The sequence below is a fragment of the Diachasma alloeum genome, unplaced genomic scaffold, assembly GCF_001412515.2.
Source record: "Diachasma alloeum isolate Michigan unplaced genomic scaffold, Dall2.0 Dall_scaffold_00180, whole genome shotgun sequence".
NCBI lineage: Eukaryota > Metazoa > Arthropoda > Insecta > Hymenoptera > Braconidae > Diachasma > Diachasma alloeum.
Genome location: NW_021680346.1, coordinates 905,621 through 918,062, shown reverse-complemented (window position 1 = coordinate 918,062; position 12,442 = coordinate 905,621). Strand labels below are relative to the sequence as shown.

Here is a 12,442-nt window from a genome sequence, read left to right as displayed (position 1 = left end):
GATTATTTGAACTTTTTGTGTTCCAAAATTGATAATCAATGTTTAAAACTCATTTTTCATTATTTTTTAAAGATTTTCAAATTGTTTAAAACGAAAAAATACTTCAGCCTCCAAAATTTTGTTTGTTGAAATAATCAAATTCATGCCCTGTCATAAAAAAAACACGAATTTTTCCAAATAAAACACTCATTTTTCGAAAATAATACCCAATTCAAAAATCAGGCCCGGTAGCGCGCTTGGCGCGCTGCCTCTTTGGGGTATGACCGGTAGGGGTTGGTGGAATCGGGTGTGACCCGTTACGGGTCGAACCAATAACTTCCCGACCATTTGTTTTTTCTTTCATTACCTTTTTTTTTATTATGTATTTATTCAATCTTTTTCTCACATTTCTCCGGGGAAATACCCATAGAAAGAAAGTTTCTTCGCAGATTTAATAAACGCTGGGGCCATGCCACAGTGAATGCAGCGCACGCTATACGCAACGCTAGTCATTGTCAGAAATATTCGGAAAGCAGTCATCACTCATTGTTTTCTTACCCTAGATGGGATAATTTACCCAGATTCCGGAAAAAAACATTATTCGCACGGTAATCGACTGGAAAAAAAAAATTCGATGAATTTTTATTTTTAGTTTCAGTTATATAACTAACAAACCGCCGAAACGATTCAACTCAAAATTTAATCAAGTCCGAGTCTCATTGAGGCCCATCGATGGGCATAAACCAAATTGGATTCTCATCGTTTATTTAAGAGAAATCGTAGCTCAAAATTTGTTCACAGGCATACATACATACACACACACAGACATGTCTTTGGAAACGTCATAGAAAGATTCTAGGGGTCATAAAACGTGGAAATATCGTGAAATTTCCACTTTTGATTTTCGGGGTCATTACAATAACTTCCCTATAGATCGGGAAGTTGAAAAAATACAAAACAATGAAAAAAGAATTAAAAAATACTAAAATAACTGCAAAAATTTTAAGATTCATAGCTCAATATACATGAATTGAGCATTAAATCAAGCAACCGAATAGAGACTTGTGCATGGGCATCGATTATTCAAAACAAGTCGTTTTACTCAAGCACGAGTCAATTTAATGTTTATTCCTTCACCCTCCCCGAAATAATATTCGTATAAAAACTCTCGTGAAATATTGCCACGTGCCGGGAATGAAATAATTTTTCTCCATGATGCCATAACGATTGCGAACATGATAAAATAAAAAATTAATATTGACAATTCAAAAGCTGACAGTCATTAAAAAGCAATCCTGCACTTGATTCAAATGGTCTGGCTTGTGTAAAGAATATTACAGATGCAATGCAGTAAATAATTGGGCTCATATTTTTCTTCAAGAATATACCAATTATACATATATTAACAGTTGTCAGTCATTTATGGATATCACGACACTTCACGATTCTGTATTCCTGCGTTATTAATATAAATTAATTATTCAATCGGAGAGACTGTTGAATTACTGTTGTGCCCCCGCAAAAATGAGTATTATTTCTATAATATCATTAAATAATGTCAATAAATTTTAATATTCTTCCATGGAGAATAAACGCTCTTAATTCACCAGATAGTGTGTCCCCTGAAATGTACATTTTTATTTTTTCGAAAAATAAATTATAAAACGCGTCAGACATAATTGCATCGAGTTTTCACGAGATAGCCGATTATGATGAGGAAAATAATTCGTAGTTTGGCACCTATATTTCACTCTATCACTTCCTCTTAAAGCATGTGACGGCGTTGAAGTAGCAGCGCCAGTACACGCTGCCGTTGGCGGGCCCTCGTCTCTGCAGGTCCATCTGAAAATTCGTAAATTGCGTAAAAATTGCGGCGGTCGGAGTGGCTCATTTGGTAGCGCGTTTGGCTTTTGAGACAAGACGCTCGGAACGGACGGGGTTCGAGTCCAGTTGTGGGCGGTAATTTTTCCGCGAGGAATTCCGTGACTTGGAGTGAAATAGGGGCCGGAAGGGAAAAAAGAGAAAGGTAAAGAGGAGAAAGTGGTACAAAGGCGAGGATTAGGAGGAGGAGGTGGAGAAGAAAATTGGGAGAATGGAGAAGAAAGTGTCTCTCCCATGAGAAAAGGAGTTGACGGCGAAAGGCAGAGGAGAAAGGAGATGAGAAAGGAGGGCCGTAGGGAGAAAGGAGAGCGGTAAAGAGGAGAAAGTGGTATAAGGACGAGGATTAGGAGGAGGAGAAGAAGGTTTAGAGAGTGCCGTGAAGGAGGATGGAGACGAAACTTAGGAGAATGGCGAAGAAAGTGACTCTCCCATGAGAAAAGGAGTTGACGGCGAAAGGCAGAGGAGAAAGGAGAGAGGTAAAGAGGAGAAAGTGGTATAAGGACGAGGATTAGGAGGAGGAGAAGAAGGTTTAGAGTGCCGTGAAGGAGGATGGAGACGAAAATTAAGAGAATGGCGAAGAAAGTGGAAGTTCTCCCATGAGAAAAGGAGTTGCCGGCGAAACGGGGGCCGTAGGGCGGAAGGAGAGAGGTAAAGAAGAGAAAGGGATACAAAGATGAGGATTAGGAAGAGGAGAAGAAGGTGGAGGAGCCGTGAAAGTGGATGGAGAGGCAAAAATTGAGAGACTAGAGTCGAGAATGTAAGAATGAGGGTGTGTTTGATGGACACATTTGTGTCATCGATAATTTGATCATACCCCAGATTTACTCCCTCCAGATTGTGGCCCGATCAAAGCTCCTACTCTCGGCTTTGCCCTCAGCACTTCCTTTCCACCTCGCGAATCAACCATTCCCTGTCCGTCAACGGCTTTCTGAAGGGCCACCATCAGTCTGTCGAGGAGGAGGGCAGCTCTTTTTTCTTCTACCTGGAAAACATTGGAATTAATTTTTTTTAATTAATAGAGGTGAGCAATTTAGGTTAAAAAAAATTTTGGAGCAATTTAGGTTAAAAAAAATTGACGTTCAGATTTCACTGAAAATTCAATGGCGAAATTCCTTGAAATTTGAGTGGAATGTTTTTAACCGTATAAACATTATTGAATAAATACGTAAATAAGTAAGTGGATACAATAATTAGTTAATCAATTCATCTTGTCTTTTTATTGCTTCCTAAATTCACATTGAATAAAAATTTTCAGATTTTTAACTATCGATATTATAAATTGAATTGTCTTTAAATTACATTTTGAGAGAAATTTTTGTTGTATTCGCTTTTTATAAATAAATAGTGAAAGTGGTTTAAATTTTTGGAAAAAAGCAATTATTATAATTTAAAAAAAAAACATTCTCATCCCAAAAAAAACTAATTTTTCAGTCATTTTACACATCTGTGTCGAAAAGTTTCTCATCTTCTAATAATTAATGGTTCGCTATATAGAATCAAATTTAATTTTTTGAAATTCCATTATTAAAATCGAATGAGGCTCGAATGGAAGCTCTAAAGTTTAACAAAAAACTCGCTCACAATTGATTAAATAGAAACCAGTACTCGACGGTCGACATTATCAAACATAACAAATTGTGTTATTTCTCCATTCTCAAAAAAAACTTGTTTTTCTTTCCTAATGACTAATGACAATCATATCAATCATGAAGCCCGCGTACTCCCTTGGCCCCTTATATATCCCCGAAACTTTCCCCAAGAACAAACGAAACAAGCCCTGATGACGTCAAATTACTCCCAATGAACGGCGGTAAGTGGAAAAAGCCATTTCCATCAGCCACGTGATTCCTGGAGGGATAGGATCGAGGAACAACATCATTCGGTGCTATTTGTGTTTTAGAGCCGTCGGCATATCGATCTATTCAGTTCTTCCGAGTGATTTACTCTCCGTCCCGGGGAAGGAAGACAAGGATAATTGCAGGGTACCGATGGGAGTGATGAATGAACGATAAAAATAATGATCTCATTCATCGACGACGTTCTGTCAACTGCAATCGAGATTTCCTATCGTACGGAATGATTTTCACACCGGATGTATTGTTCTATTCCGAATGACCATCTGTTTTGTCAATGTGGAATGTTAGATATTGGGAATTTACATATTTTTTTATTTTTATTCATTTTTGACAGGAGAAAATGATATGAAAAATGACCAATTGGACGCGTATTGCTAATTTATGTCATTGAAAATTAGAAATTTCGATGGAAAAATCGATGGATACTGGGAATTTCAGTTCAATAATTCCATGAGAATTGAGAAAACCCAGAAAAATTCAGGCGAATGTTCAGCTTGATCGTAAATTCTCGTGTTTCTGTTGCTAAAAATTACGGAATTCCAGTGAATTTTCTATTCCCAGTCGTTATTTTATTCGTTTATTTATTTATGAATAAATGAAAGAAATAAACGAGCATTTCAGTTCTACATTCGAAAAGTGTTTATTAATTTTACAAATAAATAAACACTCAATGTGGAATATTAGATATTGGGAGTTTATGTATTTTTTATCTTTATTCATTTTCGATAGGAGAAAATGAATGAAATTATATAATTTATTAGCAGTAATGGCTTTTCCTTACGACGAATGTGCGATCTTTATGTTCAATATGATTAGTTTAACTGAAATTTCAAAGAATTTCGTTGTTAAAAATCCAAAAAGTTAAATTTTAGTTCAATTATTCCACGAGACTTGATAAAAATAGGAAAAACTCAGGTGAATGTTCAACTGATTGAAATTCTCGTGTTTCTGCTATTCAAAAATAAGGAATTCCGTTGAATTTTTTATTTCATTGAATAGAATAGCTCTGCGATATGAAGACAAAAACAATTTTCCACTCGTTATCCAATTCACTTATTTATGTATGAATAAATGAATAAATGAAATGAGTTTATTCATTTTATAAACTAATAAATAGATGAATACATAAACTAAGTATAATAATAAAATATTCATTCCTCAATAAAACATCTCTCTAATGGGCGCCGAGTTATATTCCCGAGATTTATTACGGCGTTGGCAATGAAGCAGTTGGCAAACAACCATGAGTTCATCTAATCTTTCCTAGAATTGGTTTTTCAAGTTCTGTGATTTCCCAACAGGTGCGTCCGTGATCGAAGGCAAACATAACAATTGATCGCCTTATTTACAATACCGTTTTATTACGTTAATAATTCTTTTATTGAGTCGAGATGAAATCAAACATCTCATGAATCGAGAAAAAAATATCAACATTTTCTAAAATATTATCATTATGCGAATTATATTTTATATTTTACCCGGAGAAAAAAATACAATTCTGTCAATCAAATTTAGTTCCGACAAGAAGTTATAGAGAAATTTTGTACGAAAATTACGGGCATTTGGTTGATTTAAACAAATCGATTGGCGGAATTGTTTTATAATACCGTTTTATTACGTTAATAATTATTTTATTGAGTCGCGATGAAATCAAACATCTCATGAATCGAGAAAAAAATATCAACATTTTCTAAAATAGTATCATTATGCGAATTATATTTTATATTTTACCCGGAGAAAAAAATACAATTCTGTCAATCAAATTTAGTTCCGACAAGAAGTTATAGAGAAATTTTGTACGAAAATTACGGGCATTTGGTTGATTTAAACAAATCGATTGGCGGAATTGTTTTATAATACCGTTTTATTACGTTAATAATTATTTTATTGAGTCGCGATGAAATCAAACATCTCATGAATCGAGAAAAAAATATCAACATTTTCTAAAATAGTATCATTATGCGAATTATATTTTATATTTTACCCGGAGAAAAAAATACAATTCTGTCAATCAAATTTGGTTCGGACAAGAAGTTATAAGAAAATTTTGTACGAAAATTACGGGCATTTGGTTGATTTAAACAAATTGATTGGCGAATTGTATTTTTTTATCAGTGTACATGATAATTTTTTTTTCTAAAAATATATTGAGTTGAAAATAAATGCCTGACGTGGGGATATTTATGAGGGACGTAATCCCCGTTAACATAACAATAGACAAAATATGAGGAAATGTTCAGATAACAGGAAGACTTTTGCCTGAGGAGGCGATCCTCGCCTTGAAAAGAATTCATTTCGTGGAAGGATCTCACGGGTGAATGCAGCACACATCTCTGGGTCTCGTCGGAGGGTATTGCTGACCGAAGAGGATTAAGCTCTGATTTCCAGTAGACCATAAAAATATTATTGGATTGCTGGTGGTAAGCGGCATTCCGCCAATTATCGTTTCATCGAATCATTCCGGGGACATATCCCGCTAATAAATGCAATCAAGGAGGGGCGATGGGGGAGGATTGGCGGCCGCCAGACGTCTGGGAGTGAGTTTTACGTGAAGTGCGGGAATCGAGACATTTTAGTGATGGGAGAACCGTTCGGACTAGATTTTTACGGTATTTTAGAGGCAGAAAATTCGGGGAGATGCGATGCATATTTTTCGAGAAGAGCTTCTTATTTTAGAGAAACAGAATATGAAGTGAAAACAGAATATGCAAAATAAAAAATTAAAAAAATGAATGAATTTTTTTTTATCAATTTTTTAATGCAATTTTTATTTTTCTTCTAGAGTTGGAAAAATAATTGAGTTTTTTAAAATAATGATAAATTGAATCCTATAGCCAGACAAATTATTTATTTCGATCAAATAAATAAGTTCATTTAAATAGTACTAAATAAACAGTTTTCTTATATTAAAAAAACTATTTATGAAAAATAAATAAATTATTTATCCCATTAAAAAAAATATTTATTTGAAATGAATCAATTGTTTGTTTAATATAATTACATTCTTTTTCTTGAGACAAGTAAACAAGTTCATTAATTTTTAAAGAAAATACTGTTGAAAGAAGTAAAAAATTTTAAATGAAGAAAAATTTTTCTGGGCGTACCTATAGATGATGAAAGTTTCGTGAAATTGTTTTGTAATGTATGTGATATATCGAAACAACGAGTCTCGTGAAATTCGTCGCGGTACTTTCAATTTAGAAAAAAATCCTAAACAAATCGACAAAAACTAATAGAACGAGTGAATTGAATTCGCTTGCGAAAGCATTTGCTATTCAATTTTTTCGTGTACACACGCCGACAAACCAATGTTGAAGTCGGGAAATGTAATACAACTAGTCAGTTTGTCAATTTTCGTCAGCAGAACGTTTTTCAATCGAAAGTCATTCGGCAAAAATACAACAGCAGTTTTTTCACATTCGTCTCCCCTCCAAAAGTTTAGACTAAACTTTGCTCTTCTTTAATTTCCCAAAATTAATTCAAATTCTTCCTCTCTCCGGGGAGATGAAGTGGATAAACTCGACAGCAACGAATTATTAAATAATTTTGTTACGTCATGACAAAAAGCCCAATTCCCCAACTTCGGGAATTCATTTATAAGGCGATTGAATTATCACAAATTGAAATTTTCCAATTCTCGTTAACGCGACATTTGTCAATGGACATTCAGTTAATACAACAAAGGGTTTTTTACCATTTTTTTCTGAGGCGCGACAAATTTAGTAGCAAAGTGGTAAAACGGTTCAAGTTGTCCTAGCCCTTAGCTGAGTTTTCAAGGAGTATCTCTGAAACTAAGGGAGATAACGAAATTTTTGTTATTACCTTTTTTATAGAGCGAATTAAGCACCACAAAAAAGGTTATGACAAAAAGTTTGCCATCTCCCTTAGATTTCGAGATATTCATGAAAAACGGATGAGATAATTCAGTAGTAAAACAGTTAAGTTGTTCTAGCCCTTAGCTGACTTTTCCAGGAAAATCTCCGAATCTAAGGGAGATAAGAAAATTTTTGTTATTACCTTTTTTATAGAGCAAATTCAAGGCTATAAAAAAGGTTATGACAAAAATTTTGCCATCTCCCTTAGATTTCGAGATATTTATCGAAAACCAATAGTAAAAATCGACTTGAACAGTTTTACCGATTCGCTTTAACATCTTTTAACAACTGTTTCTATCAAGATATTTTCTACAGGAATCTCTCGACATAGATTTTCTGATTGTTTGAAGTTGTGTAGAAAAATGGACTTCTATTCGATTTTCCATTGCTTACGTCCAAACAGCTGGAAACATATCGCGTAATATTTCTCTTCAGAAAGTTTGATGATGAGATGAATGAGTGAACAATAATTAACCGAACAATCTCTCAAGTGCGCGCTATCTCGGTGCGAGATAGCGTGAGAACGTAAACTTGTGAATAATTGAGAGGAGATGTGAAAAGCAGTTGAACGGAAATGCGGAGTTTGCCGAGGCGGGATTGCCCGGTAAAGTTGTTTACAGCTACTGGCACATAGTTCTATTGGATCTTATTCGGTTGAGGTGAAACACCGGTGAAGTGATAGCGGAGAATTTAATATTGCCCGCTACGAGGAACTTCAATCATCCGATAATGTGCAGTGAAGTTCAACAGTAAGAGTTGGATTGTGGGATTTGAAGTCATTCACAATGATATTTAAAAAAAATTAAATTCTTGACAACAATTGCGCGACCTTTATGGTTAATATTATTAGTGTACTGAAATTTCGAGGAATTTCATCCTTAAACATTTATAATAATGCAATAAATAAGAAATTCTATTGAATTTTCAGTGAAACTTCGATTTTTTCATTCATTGCTGGAAGTTCTTGATTGAAATTTCCGAAAAAAAGTGATGGGAATGCTAAATTTGAGTTGAATTTTTTCATAAAAAATTATAACAATCATCAAGATTTAGATGAATACATTCTTAAATCGTTAATAGATATTTCAGAGAAATTTAGCAGAATTTCCAGTGAAATGAAGTAACACATTTTTTATTCAAAGTTGAACTTGAATTCATGATTTTAATTCTTCAATTTTCCTTGCAATGAACACATGAATTTCTTCATCCCCAACAAAAATACTTCCGTAATGCAAAAAACCTTCGAATAAATGGATTTATTCCACTCGAGAGCGCAATTTCTCCGGGTGAATTCAATTGAATTCTTCAATAAACAAAAAATTTCAACAATTTAATGAGCATAATTCCCCGGAGTTCAATAAAGTAAAAATGTCTTTTTTCATTCATATCCATAACTTAACCAGAAATCGATTTCATTCCTAAAAAATAGGGTTTCCAAAAGTTTAAACAATTTCAATTACTTATTTCAATTTTTAACTTATTTCAATTATTTATTTACGAATGAATTGAAAAGTAATAATTCTGCGAAAAATGTTATTTGAATAGCGCTGCATATTCATAATTTTTTTCCTTAAAATTCCGTTCATTTTATTATTACAGAGGATTTATTCAGAATGAATAAATCATTCAATTCTTCAATTAAATTCATAAATATTATCATAATGCACAAAAAACCTTCAAATATATCGATTTATTCCACTCGAGAGCGCAATTGCTCCGGGTGAATTCAATTGAATTCTTCAATAAACAAAAAATTTCAACAATTTAATGAGCGTAATTCCTCGGAGTTTAATAAAGTAGAAATTACTTTTCTCATTCATATCCATAATTTTACCAGAAATTGATTTCATTCCTAAAATATAGGGTTTCCAAAAGTTTAAACAATTTCAATTACTTATTTCAATTTTTAACTTATTTCAATGATTTATTTACGAATGAATTGAAAAGTAATAATTCTGCAAAAAATGTTATTTGAATAGCGCTAAATATTCATAATTTTTTTCCTTAAAATTCCGTGTATTTTATTATTACAGAGGATTTATTCAGAATGAATAAATCATTCACTTCTTCAATTAAATTCATAAATATTATCATAATGCACAAAAAACCTTCAAATATATCGATTTATTCCACTCGAGAGCGCAATTGCTCCGGGTGAATTCAATTGAATTCTTCAATAAACAAAATATTTCAACAATTTAATGAGCATAATTCTCCGGAGTTCAATAAAGTAGAAATGTCTTTTTTCATTCATATCCATAATTTTACCAGAAATTGATTTCATTCCTAAAAAATAGGGTTTCCAAAAGTTTAAACAATTTCAATTACTTATTCCAATTTTTCAACTTATTTCAATGATTTATTTACGAATGAATTGAAAAGTAATAATTCTGCAAAACATGTTATTTGAATAGCGCTAAATATTCATAATTTTTTTCCTTAAAATTCCGTTCATTTTATTATTACAGAGGATTTATTCAAAATGAATAAATCATTCAATTCTTCAATTAAATTCATAAATATTATCATAATGCACAAAAAACCTTCAAATATATCGATTTATTCCACTCGAGAGCGCAATTGCTCCGGGTGAATTCAATTGAATTCTTCAATAAACAAAATATTTCAACAATTTAATGAGCATAATTCTCCGGAGTTCAATAAAGTAGAAATGTCTTTTTTCATTCATATCCATAATTTTACCAGAAATTGATTTCATTCCTAAAAAATAGGGTTTCCAAAAGTTTAAACAATTTCAATTACTTATTTCAATTTTTAAACTTATTTCAATGATTTATTTACGAATGAATTGAAAAGTAATAATTCTGCAAAAAATGTTATTTGAATAGCGCTAAATATTCATAATTTTTTTCCTTAAAATTCCGTGTATTTTATTATTACAGAGGATTTATTCAGAATGAATAAATCATTCACTTCTTCAATTAAATTCATAAATATTATCATAATGCACAAAAAACCTTCAAATAAATCGATTTATTCCACTCGAGAGCGCAATTTCTCCGGGTGAATTCAATTGAATTCTTCAATAAACAAAAAATTTCAACAATTTAATGAGCATAATTCCCCGGAGTTCAATAAAGTAGAAATGTCTTTTTTCATTCATATCCATAATTTTACCAGAAATTGATTTCATTCCTAAAAAATAGGGTTTCCAAAAGTTTAAACAATTTCAATTACTTATTTCAATTTTTAAACTTATTTCAATGATTTATTTACGAATGAATTGAAAAGTAATAATTCTGCAAAACATGTTATTTGAATAGCGCTAAATATTCATAATTTTTTTCCTTAAAATTCCGTTCATTTTATTATTACAGAGGATTTATTCAAAATGAATAAATCATTCAATTCTTCAATTAAATTCATAAATATTATCATAATGCACAAAAAACCTTCAAATATATCGATTTATTCCACTCGAGAGCGCAATTGCTCCGGGTGAATTCAATTGAATTCTTCAATAAACAAAATATTTCAACAATTTAATGAGCATAATTCTCCGGAGTTCAATAAAGTAGAAATGTCTTTTTTCATTCATATCCATAATTTTACCAGAAATTGATTTCATTCCTAAAAAATAGGGTTTCCAAAAGTTTAAACAATTTCAATTACTTATTTCAATTTTTTAACTTATTTTAATGATTTATTTACGAATGAATTGAAAAATAATAATTCTGCGAAAAATGTTATTTGAATAGCGCTGAATATTCATAATTTTTTTCCTTAAAATTCCGTTCATTTTATTATTACAGAGGATTTATTCAGAATGAATAAATCATTCAATTCTTCAATTAAATTCATAAATATTATCATAATGCACAAAAAACCTTCAAATAAATCGATTTATTCCACTCGAGAGCGCAATTGCTCCGGGTGAATTCAATGAGATTCTTCAATGAACAAAAAATTTCAAAAATTTAATATTAATTCCTGAGAGTTCAATAGAGTAGAAATGCCTTTTTTTCTCAATGATATTGCCAGAGTTTTTCACATGCACTCAATCACTCGTAACGACACCACTCGATACAAATAAGCATATAAACTCACTGGATACCGCTCCTGGCTCCTCGAGTAATCCTCGTAGTCGTACGATTCGGAAAGATTGTCAGATAAGCTTCTCTTCGGGAGAACCCGCGCAACAGTTGTTGTGACGATGAGGACGACCATAAAGATCACTGTCACCAACGACATTCCCATGTCGCGAACAATTTCTGTATGTTCCAATCAATAAAGAAGACAATTCAGTGAAGAGTTCACTCGAAGATCAGTTTTTTTCAAACGTCTCTGAATCCAAATTAATAAAAAAATGGCAAAATTTTCCAAAACAAACTCTTTTATATTTAAAATAAATTTTCTTCACAATTCTCCACAAAAAAAAATTTCTAGAAAAATTCAGCCATCTTTATTGTCGTCGGAGACGTTTTCCAAAAACTTCACTTCACGAAATTTTTTAATACAATTGAATGTCAAAATGAAAGAATTCGTTGAGCACAAGTGGATCTTACGAAATGCTCACGCGAGAAACTGATTCAGGATTTTTATGAATGACTTTTTAAATCTTCCCGCTTTAGGTTTATTATACGGTTCACGTGGAGTAGTTGACCACAGGTTTCAACAGCATTGTTGAGATTCGATGTGATGCGTGAGGTAGAGCACCACCAGCCTATATACTTCGGCGTGAGACCCCCAAGGGCGGTATACGCGCAAGCGCCCCCTCATTTTTCAGTGATTCCGTCGCTTAAGTGACAGCTTTTTTCGGAAGATTCAATTTTCGGGGGTTTTAGGAGACTGAAAGTTATGGCTTAAGACTCAGAGGGAGGGGAAGGGGGA

General features: G+C 32.6%; 1 protein-coding gene across 1 annotated transcript; it reads right to left on the bottom strand.

Annotated features, from left to right (window-relative positions):
- Nucleotides 1-1,325: 1,325 nt before the first annotated feature.
- Nucleotides 1,326-12,232, bottom strand: LOC107044400. The gene is made up of 4 exons (XM_015266269.1): nucleotides 12,118-12,232; nucleotides 11,660-11,823; nucleotides 2,675-2,842; nucleotides 1,326-1,821 (listed from the first exon to the last, which is right to left on the bottom strand). The coding sequence occupies exons 2-4, from the start codon at nucleotides 11,807-11,809 to the stop codon at nucleotides 1,735-1,737; spliced, it is 405 nt and encodes a 134-aa protein (XP_015121755.1). The 5' UTR covers nucleotides 11,810-11,823; nucleotides 12,118-12,232; the 3' UTR covers nucleotides 1,326-1,734.
- Between the last annotated feature and the right edge of the window lie 210 nt (nucleotides 12,233-12,442).